The 17,125-nt window shown below is 48.7% G+C and overlaps 1 protein-coding gene across 1 annotated transcript; it reads left to right on the top strand.

Moving 5' to 3' along the window:
* The first annotated feature begins 1,878 nt into the window (after nucleotides 1–1,878).
* On the top strand, nucleotides 1,879–7,590 carry LOC148106492 (uncharacterized). The gene is made up of 5 exons (XM_087843608.1): nucleotides 1,879–2,944; nucleotides 3,194–3,550; nucleotides 5,300–6,129; nucleotides 6,307–6,392; nucleotides 7,553–7,590. Exons 1-5 carry the CDS (start codon nucleotides 2,477–2,479, stop codon nucleotides 7,588–7,590), a joined length of 1,779 nt encoding a protein of 592 aa, XP_087699734.1. The 5' UTR covers nucleotides 1,879–2,476.
* The last annotated feature ends 9,535 nt before the right edge of the window (nucleotides 7,591–17,125 follow it).

The raw sequence follows: 17,125 nt of genomic DNA, 5'->3' as shown, positions 1-17,125 counted from the left end.
GAGCACCCAAAGCACCACGGGCCATTACCTGCTCCATTTTAAGAAGAAGATCTCTGCAGCAATAACCGCCCATTACTGGAAATTAAGTCACCTGCCTTCTGGCCAGAAAGAGTAATGTCCAGAGATTGTCAGATTATCGAGCTTTCCGCTGCCATCTCAGTGAGGATCCGGGGTAAGGGCAGGGTGGGGTCAGAAGACATCGCAGATAATGACAATTTGGCTCCAATTCAGACTGGCTACTGTAACCACAGCTGCAAGTTCAAATCCAGCCTCAAGAGAAAGGTGAAGAGAATGACTTGCAACCGGTCTTTATGGCTGTTACAGGAGCAGGACAGATAATTCAAAAAGTAAGTAATCAACTTTATTTGTACAGCAGTTTTCTTGCTTTGGAGAAATAAAAGACACAGAGATCATAAAACATCTGAGGATAGAGTAAAGTAGAAATGTAAAATAGCTGGAGTGGAAGGATAAAACCCAGCTACATGTTAAATATTTATGAACCACTTCCTATAAAAGAAGAGCTTTAAAAGGTGCTCAGGATGGAGACGCTCAACAGTCTGGGGCTCTGTGAGCCTTGGTTTACTTTTGGTCACTAGTCAAGATGGTCAGAGCCGTGTCGACTGGGGAATCTAAGCCTTAATAGTCTAGATTGATATAACTTCAAAATCAGTATGGAACATAACGGGCAGCTTTGCGCTTTAGCTTCCAATAAATAATGTGTGCCAAGTTCAGACAGCAGGGTATTGTTGTCTCATGGGATTTTTCATCTTAGATTATAAACTCGTAAACTCTTAGCAGGAAGCACTCAACCAAACTCACTGGTTCCGTTCATAACTTGCTGTCTTCAACCATCTGGATGACAGACCAACTTAAAAAAAACAGTGGGTTCCTGCAGACATGTATTCATGAAGCAGTTCTTGTACTTTGAGGCATCCATCTCTTCATCCATCTCTTCCACTTAAACAACAGAGGTTTGCAGTGGGCTGGAGGCTTTCCCAACTATATCGGGGCTTCCAGTCGTATACCCCGGAAATGCTGCCAGACTGTTACAGGGCTAACAGACAACCATTCATACCTATCGGCAAATTAGAATCACGTTCAACCTAACCTCATTAAGTGCATGCCTTAATGAGGAGAACATGGTAGATGATGGATTCAAGACCCTAGGACCTTCTTCTTGATGCATGCATCATTCAGGTAAGTAAATCCCCAAAAGTTGATTCTGTTCATCTGGACGTTTTCAGTGGGAGAAACGTTTCGTCACTCATCCAGCTGACAGCAGGTTTCCCCAATCTTATAAACAGTACATTTGCACAATGACTGAAACCAGCCTAGTGAAGGAACAATGGGCTGGGAGGTCAGTTCCTTGATCATTGCAAATTCTCATGACCACTGATCAACAGCCACTGATCAAACCTTGTTGATCAGAGACCATTGATGGCCATGAGTAGGGAGGAACCAGCGTTCCTCCCTGTCCAGGATGTGTGTATCCTCATCATTGAAAGAGTGTCCACTGGCCTGTAGGTAAATAGACTGCAGAGTCCTGGTCTGACGAGGTAGCTCTTCTGTGTAGTACCATCCTCTTCGCCAGAGGTTGTTTGGTTTCCCCGATATATAAATCCTGGCAATCCTCCTGGCACTTAACAGCGTACACTATGTTACTCTGTGTCAGGGTGGACTGATGTTTAGCGCAGCGTGTTTTGGGGTTTAAAAGCCACAGAGACGTGGTGTTTAGAAAAAATGCGTTTCAGCTGCTCCAATACTCCTTTTTTTTTTTGCCTGTCCCATTTGGTTCTTTAGCCGTCAGAATTGTTGTCTGAAGACCAAATGGATCATCACGGCCTTGCCGTATTGGTCCATTTGATCGACCTTTTGTTAGGATGCCTGGGTCGTTGACCCAGGGCTTTTGAGTTGATTATTATTTATCATTTCTAGTCTTTGGTTTCTTTGATAGAGTTCTGTCTTATGGTTTATGTCTCTGTGTAATCCTTGGTTGCTGTCTCCCCTGTCTGCTGTATCCCCGTGTCCAGTCTGTGTCTGCCCTGGTCCCACGTCTCTGTTCCTCTGTTGTAGTGCCTGCATGTGAGTCTGTGTCTTTTGTTCAGTCTGTGTTTTGTGTTTCCTGTTTTACTTTGAAGGTTTCTGTCTCTTCTCAGTGTGTTCAGTTTACACTTCCTTGTCTCGTCAGTTCTGATTTGTCCCAGCTGTGTTTCCCTCCTGTTGTCCATTCCCTGATTGCTCCCTCTATGTATTTAAGCCCTGTGTTTCAGTTTGTCTTTGTCGCGATCTACCGTTTAGTTAGCTGTGTGTTTTTTTCATTCCTTCGGTGTAAGTTTATTTTGTTTTTCCCTGTTATGTTATTTGAGTTTAAGATTAAAGCAGTTTTTGAGTTTAAGTTTTGTCTCCGGAGTCTGCACTTTGGGTCCTTCTCCCGCCTGCACGCAGCCATCCCATAACAGAAGATCGCGACCATAACATGGACCCCGCAGACTCTTTTTCCTCGGAGTTCGACGGCGAGATGATGCGGATGGTGAGTCTGCTCGACCGCATTGCCCAGTCGCAAGATTTACGGACTATGGCAGTTGGGCTAAGTGCAGTAGATGCCATCATTCATCATAACCCTCAGCTCTCTCAGTTTGCTAAGGACACTAAGTTGGATGACACCATTACTGCCTGGAGAGAGCAAGTCAAGGCTGGTGAGCTTGCTCTCTCACTCACTACATCTTCCCAACCGCTGCCCCAGGACAACACACACTCTCCACCTGTCTCAACACTGCCACGGACTTCCTCTCCCTCCCCACACCAGCCGGGTCCTCGTTCGCCTGCCTTTTTCCTGGCGGCTATGTGGTCAGAGGATGAGGAGGAGGAGGTCTCCTTTTCTCCACCAGTTCCTGTTTCCTCATCCCGAAGGAAACAGCGTTCAGGCCGCCGCCACTCCAGGACAGTTGAGCAAACCCCTCTCGGGGGAGACGGTGACTGTTTATTGTATGCTCCGTTTGAGCATTCTGACTCTGGACATTCTGACATCACACCCACTTCATCTGTTCTGCAACCTGTTCCCGCTGGAGGGTCCGAGGGGCCCGTCCAGCCTCCTGCCTTCGCTGGAGGGTCCGAGGGGCCCGTCCAGCCTCCTGTTCCCGCTGGAGGGTCCGAGGGGCCCGTCCAGCTGCCTGCCTCCGCTGGAGGGTCCGAGGGACCGCTTCCGCTGCCTGTTCCCGCTGGAGGGTCCGAGGGGCCCGTCCAGCCTCCTGCCTTCGCTGGAGGGTCCGAGGGGCCCGTCCAGCCTCCTGTTCCCGCTGGAGGGTCCGAGGGACCGCTTCAGCCGCCTGCCTCCGCTGGAGGGTCCGAGGGGCCCGTCCAGCCTCCTGCCTTCGCTGGAGGGTCCGAGGGGCCCGTCCAGCCTCCTGTTCCCGCTGGAGGGTCCGAGGGGCCCGTCCAGCTGCCTGCCTCCGCTGGAGGGTCCGAGGGACCGCTTCCGCTGCCTGTTCCCGCTGGAGGGTCCGAGGGGCCCGTCCAGCCTCCTGCCTTCGCTGGAGGGTCCGAGGGGCCCGTCCAGCCTCCTGTTCCCGCTGGAGGGTCCGAGGGGCCCGTCCAGCTGCCTGCCTCCGCTGGAGGGTCCGAGGGACCGCTTCCGCTGCCTGTTCCCGCTGGAGGGTCCGAGGGGCCCGTCCAGCTGCCTGCCTCCGCTGGAGGGTCCGAGGGGCCCGTCCAGCTGCCTGCCTCCGCTGGAGGGTCCGAGGGACCGCTTCCGCTGCCTGTTCCCGCTGGAGGGTCCGAGGGGCCCGTCCAGCCTCCTGCCTTCGCTGGAGGGTCCGAGGGGCCCGTCCAGCCTCCTGTTCCCGCTGGAGGGTCCGAGGGGCCAGTCCAGCCTCCTGCCTCCGCTGGAGGGTCCGAGGGACCGCTTCCGCTGCCTGTTCCCGCTGGAGGGTCCGAGGGGCCCGTCCAGCCTCCTGCCTTCGCTGGAGGGTCCGAGGGGCCCGTCCAGCCTCCTGCCTTCGCTGGAGGGTCCGAGGGGCCCGTCCAGCCTCCTGTTCCCGCTGGAGGGTCCGAGGGGCCCGTCCAGCTGCCTGCCTCCGCTGGAGGGTCCGAGGGACCGCTTCCGCTGCCTGTTCCCGCTGGAGGGTCCGAGGGGCCCGTCCAGCTGCCTGCCTCCGCTGGAGGGTCCGAGGGGCCCGTCCAGCTGCCTGCCTCCGCTGGAGGGTCCGAGGGACCGCTTCCGCTGCCTGTTCCCGCTGGAGGGTCCGAGGGGCCCGTCCAGCCTCCTGCCTTCGCTGGAGGGTCCGAGGGGCCCGTCCAGCCTCCTGTTCCCGCTGGAGGGTCCGAGGGGCCAGTCCAGCCTCCTGCCTCCGCTGGAGGGTCCGAGGGACCGCTTCCGCTGCCTGTTCCCGCTGGAGGGTCCGAGGGGCCCGTCCAGCCTCCTGCCTTCGCTGGAGGGTCCGAGGGGCCCGTCCAGCCTCCTGCCTTCGCTGGAGGGTCCGAGGGGCCCGTCCAGCCTCCTGTTCCCGCTGGAGGGTCCGAGGGGCCCGTCCAGCTGCCTGCCTCCGCTGGAGGGTCCGAGGGACCGCTTCCGCTGCCTGTTCCCGCTGGAGGGTCCGAGGGGCCCGTCCAGCTGCCTGCCTCCGCTGGAGGGTCCGAGGGGCCCGTCCAGCTGCCTGCCTCCGCTGGAGGGTCCGAGGGACCGCTTCCGCTGCCTGTTCCCGCTGGAGGGTCCGAGGGGCCCGTCCAGCCTCCTGCCTTCGCTGGAGGGTCCGAGGGGCCCGTCCAGCCTCCTGTTCCCGCTGGAGGGTCCGAGGGGCCAGTCCAGCCTCCTGCCTCCGCTGGAGGGTCCGAGGGACCGCTTCCGCTGCCTGTTCCCGCTGGAGGGTCCGAGGGGCCCGTCCAGCCTCCTGCCTTCGCTGGAGGGTCCGAGGGGCCCGTCCAGCCTCCTGCCTTCGCTGGAGGGTCCGAGGGACCGCTTCCGCTGCCTGTTCCCGCTGGAGGGTCCGAGGGGCCCGTCCAGCTGCCTGCCTCCGCTGGAGGGTCCGAGGGGCCCGTCCAGCCTCCTGCCTTCGCTGGAGGGTCCGAGGGGCCCGTCCAGCCTCCTGTTCCCGCTGGAGGGTCCGAGGGGCCCGTCCAGCTGCCTGCCTCCGCTGGAGGGTCCGAGGGACCGCTTCCGCTGCCTGTTCCCGCTGGAGGGTCCGAGGGGCCCGTCCAGCTGCCTGCCTCCGCTGGAGGGTCCGAGGGGCCCGTCCAGCTGCCTGCCTCCGCTGGAGGGTCCGAGGGACCGCTTCCGCTGCCTGTTCCCGCTGGAGGGTCCGAGGGGCCCGTCCAGCCTCCTGCCTTCGCTGGAGGGTCCGAGGGGCCCGTCCAGCCTCCTGTTCCCGCTGGAGGGTCCGAGGGGCCAGTCCAGCCTCCTGCCTCCGCTGGAGGGTCCGAGGGACCGCTTCCGCTGCCTGTTCCCGCTGGAGGGTCCGAGGGGCCCGTCCAGCGATCTGCGTTGCCTGCAGCGCCACCACCTGCGGCTCCCACGCCGTTCCCTGCAGCGCCGCCCTCGCCTGGTCCAGCCTCCGAGTCTTCGCCCTCGCCTGGTCCAGCCTCCGAGTCTTCGCCCTCGCCTGGTCCAGCCTCCGAGTCTTCGCCCTCGCCTGGTTCAGCTTCAGCTTCAGCCTCTGCGTCGTCTGGTCCGGCCCCCGTGTCTTTGCCTGGTCCTGCCTCGCTCCGTCTATCTTCGCCTGTGCCTGAGGTCCCCGTGCCGTCTGGTCCTGTCCGGCCTGCTCGTCCTGCACGTCCTGTCCGGCCTGCTCGTCCTGCTCGTCTTGTCCGGCCTGCTCGTCTTGTCCGGCCTGCTCGTCTTGCACGTCCTGTCCGGCCTGCTCGTCCTGTCCGGCCTGCTCGTCCTGCACGTCCTGTCCGGCCTGCTCGTCCTGCACGTCCTGTCCGGCCGGTTCGGCCACTTTCCGGGCCGATGACTGAACATCGTTGCCGTCACGGACGGCCCCCTGACCTGCGTCGCCGCCGGCGCCTCCCGCCCGGCCGGCCTCCTGACCTGCTCGGTCGCCGCCGGCGCCTCCCGCCCGGCCGGCCTCCTGACCTGCTCGGTCGCCGCCGGCGCCTCCCGCCCGGCCGGCCTCCTGACCTGCTCGGTCGCCGCCGGCGCCTCCCGCCCGGCCGGCCTCCTGATCTGCTCGGTCGCCGCCGGCGCCTCCCGCCCGGCCGGCCTCCTGATCTGCTCGGTCGCCGCCGGCGCCTCCCGCCCGGCCGGCCTCCTGACCTGCTCCGCCGGCGCCTCCCGCCCGGCCGGCCTCCTGACCTGCTCCGCCGGTGCCTCCCGCCCGGCCGGCCCCCTGAACTACCCGGGTTTGGACTGTTGTGCCGTCAGCCTCCGGGCCGGCCTCCTGAACTTTTTCGAGACTGTTGCCTGGGCCTCTGCGCTTTTCATGGGCTTTTGTCTGTTTTCTTTTGGACGGTGGCTGGGCCACGGTGCTGTTGTTTTGGGTTTTTGCTCCCTGTGTTTTTTTTTTTTTTGTTTTTTTTTTGTTTTTTTTGTCTCTGGCTCCATGTGTTTGTTTCGTTTCGGTCCCTCCGTCCTGTTCCCCCGCCGCCCGCCCTGGTTGGGTTGTTTTTTGTTTTGGTGTGTCGGGTTGGGCTGTCTGGGAGCCAGCCCTTTAGGGGGGGATACTGTTAGGATGCCTGGGTCGTTGACCCAGGGCTTTTGAGTTGATTATTATTTATCATTTCTAGTCTTTGGTTTCTTTGATAGAGTTCTGTCTTATGGTTTATGTCTCTGTGTAATCCTTGGTTGCTGTCTCCCCTGTCTGCTGTATCCCCGTGTCCAGTCTGTGTCTGCCCTGGTCCCACGTCTCTGTTCCTCTGTTGTAGTGCCTGCATGTGAGTCTGTGTCTTTTGTTCAGTCTGTGTTTTGTGTTTCCTGTTTTACTTTGAAGGTTTCTGTCTCTTCTCAGTGTGTTCAGTTTACACTTCCTTGTCTCGTCAGTTCTGATTTGTCCCAGCTGTGTTTCCCTCCTGTTGTCCATTCCCTGATTGCTCCCTCTATGTATTTAAGCCCTGTGTTTCAGTTTGTCTTTGTCGCGATCTACCGTTTAGTTAGCTGTGTGTTTTTTTCATTCCTTCGGTGTAAGTTTATTTTGTTTTTCCCTGTTATGTTATTTGAGTTTAAGATTAAAGCAGTTTTTGAGTTTAAGTTTTGTCTCCGGAGTCTGCACTTTGGGTCCTTCTCCCGCCTGCACGCAGCCATCCCATAACACCTTTGTTGTTATTATTTATTTAATTTTATTTTCAGTTGTTACAGACGGGACAGACATGACTGAGGGATAGGAAAAGGAGAAAGAAAGATGAAGGAAGAGAAAAACAGAAGGGAAGAGAGACAGTGAGAAAGGGCACTTAAAAAGAGAAAGAAGAGAAAAAAAAATCTCCTGGATCACCTGTTGAGAGAAAAAGAAGAGAAAACAAGCAACAACAAAAAAAACCCAGAGCAACATACTAAACACAACACCATCACGTTAATCTAAGTGTAAACACCAGTAAATACTAAATATTGAATGTTGTTGTGCAGCAAGCAGCACCGACATCGCACAATGTGCTTGGGAATAGCAGCCAATAAAGGTGTAGTTTCTGTCTATGAACAGTGAACACCCTTGTGCACACCTGTGTGGATCAGCGCGCTTGTATTCAAAAGGTTTCCCCATGTAACAGTCTGCTAGAGGATCTAGAGAGCCATAGCCCCGCCCCCCAGGGCATGAAGCAGGCATGGAGGAGATCCAGGCTCCAGACATCCAGAGGCCCCAGAGTGCGAGAGCCCAAGGAGGACCACTGGAGGGGCATCCGTGCCACCCTCCTGGGAAGAGCTGAGGAGATCCCCAGATGAGGGGTCACCCAGTAGCCAAGGAGCAGAAGCCAGAGGGGGCTGCAGTGGCGTGCCCGCCGGCTCTGCCGGCAGCCAGCTGTGCCAGAGTGAACCGAGCTGCAGGCCCAGAGGCTGGAGGGCCCCCTTTGCCCCGGAAGAGGCCTGACCGAGCAACAGGCACCAGGGCCACCAAGTAGTCACCGGGAGTGAGCTGGTACATACCTGAGCGCCCAGCCCCGGACACCAAGAACCACCAACGCACCGACCCCTGAGGGCATCAGTTACCGGCAGGGAGTGTGGTGAGGGGAGATAGGCCTTTGGAGGGCCTGGGAGTTCCCAGAGAGGTGGAGTCTAAGACCCGACCTGACATATAGACACAGACAAACAGGCACACACAGACACATACATGCATTCCCACCCTCATGCACACATACACAAATACTCAGCACTCACCCAACGTAGGGATAGACATACATGGACATGTACACACAATCACACTCCCCAAACAAACTCTATACCCCAGGTCCAGGTACCCTCACCCCTGGAGGGGGAAACGGCACCTAGACCCAGAAGATGTTACCCTTTCCCCCGGGGTGGAGGCAAGCAGACCGCCCCAGGCTCCGCAGCAGCAGGGAGGCCCCGCATCCCAGATCCAAATCGGACGGCCAACTCCTCCTCGCAGCCCCCCCGCCCCGATGGCCAGCAGAGAATAGGGGTGTGTGAAGACCCCAAACCTCCCTCCTCTCGCTCATGTGTAGTGTTGCTGCGTGTTGTTCTAAGGTGCATTTAAAACACGAGAGAGCATGGTGCTGCTGCCAGAGAGAAGCAGGTGTTAGCACGGCCCCTCCCGAGAATCCTCAATGTCTACATGGATTTAAAATTGGCACCGCCGCCAGAGGTGGGGTTGAATACACAGACCGTCCACTGGACGCCGTTAACATGCCCAGTGTGGAACTGGTTTAGCTTTCGTCCGTCAGATACACAACAAAGCACTATTTTTGGTAGAGCATGCTAGCGGGCCGTCGTTATTACCGTGTTGTTTGGAAAATACGGCACACTTAAAATCAATCCTTTGATTTTTCTGAAAATCGACAGTGCCCCTTATAATCCCGTGTGCCTTATGTATGAATTCTGGTTGTGTTTACTGACCTCGAAACGATTTTATGTCGTACACGGCGCTCGAAAATCTGTCAAATGTTTTAGTATGACTTTGCTAAGCTACGAACTTGATGGATTGTCAGAGCATTACGGCTATATTAGGCAGGAGCCTCGTGGAGTGATATGTACTGCGCTTCAACATAATATTACCGTATTGTGTGTGTATAACCTCTTTAAGTTTTGTGGATATTATACATGGTACAATTTCCACTGGAAATGCCTTTTGGTTAAACTGTCAGCAAGGAATTTGGACTGTTACATTTTTATATAACTTTAATGCACATAAAAAACAGCTGCTTGTTTGAGTGAAAATACATTGATGGGTTTTTTTGCACTAATAAAGTTGTGGAGTTGTAAAGTATTTTGTCTAGTGTCAATTATATCGTCAGTTATATCGTTATCGCAAATTTTAAAATGTATATCGTGATAAATATTTTTGGTCATATCGCCCTGCTCTATTGGCTAGAATTAAGATTATTTTTATTTTTCCAGTTCATGAGGACCGTTTTCTTGGCAATGCATAGGGCAGTAAAAACCATGTGGACTGTATTCGTTTCTGTAGTGACATCATCCAATTTGCCCAACAAGCACACTAAAGGAGAGGTTGGAATGTTACATTTCAGACACTTTGATAAGTCTTCATATATCCCGTGTCAAAACTTCTGCACTGGTGGACAGAACAAAAGAGTGTGGATGTAATTGTCTGGTGTATTGCCTTGACAGTGTGAGCTGTTGTTGGAAGATGTAAAGCCCATCAGGAACATCCGATGACCTGTATAGTGCACTCTATGTAGTATTTTGTATTGTATTAATTGCAGACTGGGATTTCTAATCAATTTAAAGGTTTTTAAGCATATCTGAGACCAGAAGTTTTGGTCTAAGCCGACTGATAAATCTGCTTCCCACTTTGCAATAGGAAGGCATATTGATTCATCTATTTTAGAAAGTGTTCTGTATATTTTAGATAATAATTTGGGGGATTTAAGAGTAAGAAAATGTACCGGTGGTGTTTGCAATTCAACTTGACTCAGGTTAAACTTCTTTTTTACTATGGATTTAAATTGTTGATATTCTAAAAATCTATCTATCTATCTCTATCTTTTCTTGTTGATCCCATATAGTATAACTAGTCTGTCAAATGGAATAAAGTCTGTTCCTTCTAATATATGTTCTAAGTATTTAATTCCTTTACAACTCCATTCTGGAAAATTAATCATGTTATTGTTTTGTAATATGTCAGGGTTATTCCAGATAGGTGTACCTCTGCATGGGATTAATGAAGACTCCATTATTTTTAGAAACTCCCACCACGCTGTCAGAGAAGAGCTAATGTTGATGCTTTTAAAGCATTCGTGTCTTTTGATGTTTGAGCTGATAAATGGTAGGTCTGAAATCTCTAGATTATTGCATAGTGCCTGTTCTACATCTAGCCAGGGCTCATCTAAAAAGGTATGTTTTAACCATCCTGAGATGAACTGAAGCCTGTTGGCTAAGAAATATTGTTGAAAATTAGGCAGATCTAATCCTTCTTTATCCTTGGTTCTTTGAAGCGTTTTTAAGCTGATACGTGGGGGTTTATCTTTCCAAAGGAATTTAGAAATATACGAATCCAGAGATCTGAACCAATCTTGTAATGGTTTGTTCAGGATCATTAAAAATAAGTAATTTATTTTTGGCAAGATCGTCATTTTTATAGTGGCGACCCTTCCCATGAGTGATATGGGTAGAGATTTCCATCTAGTCAGATCGCCTTCTACTTTCTTTAGAAGTGGGATGTGGTTTAATTTAGTTAAGTCTGAAAGCTTAGGAGAGACATTAATACCTAAATATTTAATATTTCCAGATTGTAGTGGGGCAGAAGAAGAATTATGGAAGGAGCAATTAATTGGAAGAACTGTAGATTTTGACCAGTTAATTGAATAATCTGAAACTCTTGAAAACCAGTTTATTAGAGTAATTACCTCAGAAAGGTTGGTTTGTGAGTTTTGGAGAAAAAGCAACACATCATCTGCATAGAGACTGATTTTATGTTCTACGTTTTTACATTTTATGCCCTTAATTGTTGTAGCCTGTCTAAATGCTGCTGCTAGTGGTTAAATAAAAATTGCAAAAAGTGAAGAGGAGAGTGGGCATCCCTGTTTGGTTCCCCCTTAGAAGACAGAAGCTGGAGGATGTCTGGTCATTTGTTTTGACACAAGCCTTTGGGGAATTATATAATATTCTTAGCCAGTTTATGAAAGAGTTTTCAAAACCAAATTTTTGTAAAGTTGCAAATAAAAATTTCCAGTTAACTCTGTCAAATGCTTTTTCTGCATCTAGAGATAATATTGTGGTTTCAATGTTTTTACTGTATGAGTAGTCTATTAAATTAAGTAATCTACGGGTATTTGTTGATGAGTGCCTACCCTTTATGAAACCAGTTTGGTCAGGATGAATTAAAAGGGGTTGTTAAAACACTAGTCTCTTTGAGAGGGCTTTGCAGATTATTTTGAGGTCTACATTTATAAGGGATATTGGACGATAGCTTGAGGGAAATGAAGGGTCTTTGCCTGGTTTTAGCAGGAGGCTAATGTTGGCAGAATTCATATTTGGTGGTAGTCTGCCATTTTCCTTGATTTCCTGCAACATTCCGTGGAATACTGGTGCCAAAATTGTCCAGAATTCTTTGTAGAATTCTGCAGGGTAGCCGTCTGGACCTGGAGCCTTATTATTGGGCATACTTATCAGGGCTTCCTGGAGTTCACCTGGCGTCAGTGGCGAATCCAGTGCCATTGCTTGACTGTCTAGTAATTTTGGAAGAGTTACGTTGTCAAGAAACTGATCAATTTCATTTTCAGACGGGTTTATTTGTGGTGAATATAGAGTTTCATAGAAATCCCTAAAAATGTTTATTTTTCCAGGGCCATATATTGTGTTTCCAGATAAATCTTTAACAGCACATATAGTGCTGTTTTTTCTTTATTTATTTTTAACTGGTTAGCTAGAAATCGACCTGATTTGTTACTGTGTTCAAAATTCTGCAAGCGAAGTCTTTGTACTAGGTATAGTGGTTTTTTTTATTAATAATTTCATTTAATTCTAGTTTTGTTTTGCATATTTTGTTCATTATTTCTTGATCTTGGTCGCACGCGTAGGCTTCTTCTAAGGATTTGATGGTTTTTTTCTAGTTCCTGAATATTTTTGTTTTCTTCTTTCTTTTTATGTGATGAGAAAGAAATTATTTTACCTCTCATCACAGCTTTCCCTGCTTCCCATAGAAAAGAAGCTGATGTTCCGGGAGTAGGGATGGGTATCGAAAACCGGTTCTTGTTGAGAACCGGTTCCCACTGTTTCAATTCCTTGGAATTGTTTGCCATTTTTGCAAACGATTCCCTTATCGATTCGATGTGTGTGTATATTAACTAATATGAACAAGCGTGGCTTGCGTGTGTGTCCTGTAAGTCTGTGTGCGCTGTGAGGCTGTTGTAAACGTGCTGCCGTTGAGCGCATGTGTTTGCGTGATCGTGGTGTGTGAATATGCAGAAATAGAGGATGTTGTTTGTAGGTGAGTGGGGAAGTAGGTGATCACAGCAGTGAAAGAAAAGAGAAAGAAAAAAACCACGAGAACGGTGAGCGACAACAACAAAAAAGAAAAGAAACTGAAACATTCCAATTAAAGCAATGATGGAGGGTGATGGTGTTATATCGGCTATGACATCATACTGATATTACTAGGTTAAACACATGTTAAAGGAGAGAGTGTGAATGAATAAGAAAAGAGTGTAGCGGGTTCTTATCTGGAGTGCAGTCAATATAACCACGGAGTGGTGCCGGGGTCGCGGTAGAGCTGTTCGTCCACATAGAGCCGGTCCACGGCGATGACAGCGCGGGAGCCTCTCTGGATGAACCTACGTCGAACTGGGAACAGGACCTTGCATCGTTCTAGGATCTCTTTGGGGAACTGGTCGTTCACACTGAAGTCCGTTCCTTTCAGCTCCCTGCCTGTTCCTTCTGTTTGAATTGGCCGAATTTGGCCACAATTGGACGTGGTCTCCCAGTCGGCGACCTCACGGCCCCCAAGCGATGCACTCTTTCGAAGGCGATGTTCTTTACGGTGTCCTCCGGCAGCTTCAGGTGGATTTTAATGAAGCTTTTCACTGTTGCTTCCGCGTCCTCTCCGGCAGATTCTGGAGTACCAGAAAACACAAGGTTGTCTCACATGCTACGGGCTTGTAGATCGATAACAGATTCTTTTATTTTTTTATTTTCTGTGTTTAACTGGGTCACGTTATCGGTGAGAGATTTGACCGACTCCCGTAGCGTGGCATTTTCAGCAGCAACCACCTGCTGCTGGCTGAATTCCAGGGATTCTCTCAGAGATTTAAATTCCCGGTGTAAAATCTCCACCAGGGACAGCCTCACATCGAAACTGGACAATCGCTTGTCGATTGACTCCAGGATGTCTGCAATGTCTTTGCCCGCAGGCGATGTTGTGCCGGCGGGAGTCTGCCGGGCGACATCTCTTCGATGACGGTGTCTCAATTCTGCCTGGGGAAGATGCACTCTGAGCCTTCTTCATTACTAAATCTTGGAAGCACCGGTCGATGTAATCTTGGAGAGCGTCTAAACTCTCCCCGTTGTCCTCCAGGGTGTTAGAGATGATAGGACAGATGTTGTTAGTTATATGACAATTGATTCGTTTATTTGGCAATACTGAAGCTTAAAGAAACTTTGTTAAATTCTATGCTACCATTCGCTACCACCTCATTTACACAGGGCCTTCTAGATGTGTGTTGTAGCGTCCTGATGACATCCAGTTTATGCTCAAGTAGATGATGAGAGTCAAACCTTAAATACTGATCTGTATGCGTAGGTTTACGGTACACATCAGCTTTTAGGATCTTCTTGCTGTGAGGCAATAATGCTGACACCGTCATCACCATGCTGCCCTACTGTGAAGCTATAACAGTGGTACAGTGGTTAGCACTGCTGCCTCACTACAGTTCAATTCTCTGTGGTCCTTAAACCTTTCTTGGTGAAATGCCTGTGCAGGTTTCCTTCAGGTACTCTAGGCTTATCTCACAGTCAAGAGATGTCCATAGTAGGTTAACTGCTGATTCTACTTTGGCAGAGAATGTGAGGCAGAATAAACGTATACACACTGTGAAGTGTTATGAATGTATGGGTACATGTGGCTTGGAGTCCAAAGGGTGATCAACTTCATTTTTGCCATTACATTTCATGTTATTTGACAGAAGAGTATAATAGTCAAAAATGCTGCCTTCCTAAATTTCCTAAAATTCCTACTTTTCCATTAAAGTAAACACACGATATTTGGGATTTTTGACAAACTCAAGACATATCAATATCTTAACTTCAGCTTCAGGGTATAACGATGGGCTTTTTCACTATTCTCTGACTTTTGTTCACTGAACAATTGAACAGCTATTAAAGAAAATGTCAGCAGCATGAATGTTTGTTGGGTGAAACCCTACAGTACTTCAATAGTGAATCATTATCACCCTGCCCGCGGTTTTCTGCAGACATAACTTTGCAGGCAGAAAGAAAGCGCTTTGATGAAACGAAAAACTTAAATAAGTTTTCAAACCAGGTTTTGATGCAGTTTATGTCCAAGTCAGAATGTTTTGTTTTTGAGGTGGATTTTTTTCCCTGCAATTCTCTGTTGAGGATGCTGCCTCCGAGAAGTGTCATTACTCCCAGGGTGTGTGCAACAATTTTCCACATAAATGCCAATCTCTAACATGATTATCAATGCTATCCACTTTACATGTCAGAGGTTTAAAAGTTTTAGTTTGGGCATCTCTCTTACATGTGTTATTAATCAGTTACAGTTTACCCATAAATCTGATGTGACTGTGCTGGTAGTTAAAAGCTATCATATGAAATGTCTTACAGAATTCTTGTACCACAAACATAATCTGGTCTTTAAGTGATGATGTATGAATTCTGCTTCCGGGTCCAAACTACTCTGCATTTGATAAGGCTGTTGTGTTTTTAACATGTTTTAATGCTTTATATCTTTTTCTATTTAATCTCAACAAGCCTCTAAAAACAGTCAGTGATCACTATGGGCCTCTCTCGGTTTTTATTACCACTGTTCATTTTAAAGCTCAGTTTTTAAAACTACAGCCCAGCCCATGCAGCAGTATATTAATGACTAACCTCGTATTGTGGATGGATTACCTTAGTTGTTCTCCTGACTGAAGTTTGGTCCATTTACAGCATCCCCTAACCATCGGGAACCCTCACGTTAACTTTTATCAAGTGGTAAAAAGTTAGCGTTCGTCCTCCAGCTTGACTGTGTTTATGTTATGCTAACATAGCTGTGTCGCTAGCGATCACATAGCACGTCATTATATACCAGCTAGCTCAACTTCAGTAACCCTACAAACGTCACTGCTGTTTAGTTTTCTGTCTTCATTTATGTTGGAAGTGATAGCAGAGCTGTACTTTTTTCAGAAATCTCTCAGTCAGAACATGCTATATCATGTTTAGCAGGAAGCTAGCGAGCTAACTTCCTGCTAACTTCTAACTCCACTAAATTTAATAAATTCTGTTTTCATGGATGCCTGGATGTTAAACTTAATAGTTACACCTGGTTACGCAGCAACACTGATCATTTTATTATTTATTTATTTGACTTCGGGACCCGGAAACGGCTAATGACGGCAGACTTAAAGACCAGATTTGGGTAAAAAAAAAAAAAAAAACACTTCACAAGGACATGTTCCAAGTCCTCCCTTTGAAAAATAAGATAGTTGACACTACTACAAAAAACTCATAGCCATATATTTCATATACATGTTTTCACAGTGCCACAGTATTTATAATATAACAGCAGTAGTAGATTTATATTAATAATATTACATGAAATAATAATAATAAATACTAAAATGATAGAAACAAGTAAACATTATAATAAGATATTATTCAAGCACATTAATATTAGGTTTAAATTAGTTACTGATAAATATTAGCACTACTAGTCAACTGCATGTAGAATTTGTCTTCATATTCTTATCGTCATACTCACGAATACTGAAACAAAAATAGTGTATCTGGCAGTTTGATGATTATATAACACTTGAGCAGTCGAGAAAGTGTTACAAAAATAAAAGCGCAGCAGTTGGCAGTGGATAATATTAACTAAGATCTTATATAACAGGAAAGAGAACAACCAACGTGTCATTCCATGTTTTGTTACTCTGTTTCTCACAGTTTCATGTTTCTCAACTGTTTCTACACTCCTTTCCCAATCGAGCAGGGGAACTGTGCACAGTCAGATTTAGGCAAAAACAGAGATAGTATTTGTAATAGTAACAGTAATACTACCAGTCATCCATCAGTTTCCTTCTGTTGATCCAATTCAGGGTCATGGGAGGGCTGGAGTCTTTCCCAGTTGCCATAGGGCAGAGAGGCTAACAGAGGGCTTACAGGGAGACACCGACAACCATTCGCACTCACATTCACACATACAGCCAATTTGGAATAACCGATTAACCTAACGCCGCTAATTACATGTCTTTAGACTAGGGGTGGGCAAACTACAGCCCATGGGCCACCTCCAGCCCGTTGGGCGTTTTATTCCCACCAAAGATTGATGTGTCTCATCCATGTCTCGAACCATGAAGTCGCACGAAATGTGAAGTTACTCTAATTAAGTACACATTTGCGCTGTGAAAACTGAAAACTGTACCAGCCCAGGCTACCCTCTGTTGTTACTCTGCTACTGCTCTGAACCTTTCTGCAACAATGAGTGGGCCAAAGAAAAGAAAAGTCGACAGTGAGTGCCGAGTGTTTAACAAGGAATGGACAACAAAATACTTTTTCACAGAAGTTCGGTCAAAGGCTCTATGTCTTTTTTTCCAAGAAACCGTTGCGGTTTTTAAGGAATACAACATCAGCCGACACTTTTCCACCAAGCATCCTAATTATGCTAACAACTTGTTGACGCAAGAACAGACAACTACTCAGAGATTAGCAGCTAGTTTGCAGGCTCAGCAAAACACCTTTATATGACAAACTACCATCCAAGAATCAAGCACGAAGGCAAGTTATTTACTGGCATTTAAGTTAGCAAAGGCCAGCAAGCTATTCTCTGAAGGGGAGTTTCTCAAAGAGTGC

This window comes from Neolamprologus brichardi, chromosome 1 (assembly GCF_056152115.1).
Source record: "Neolamprologus brichardi isolate AB-2024 chromosome 1, ASM5615211v1, whole genome shotgun sequence".
Classification (NCBI taxonomy): domain Eukaryota; kingdom Metazoa; phylum Chordata; class Actinopteri; order Cichliformes; family Cichlidae; genus Neolamprologus; species Neolamprologus brichardi.
This window is presented reverse-complemented; position numbering and strand designations above follow the sequence as displayed.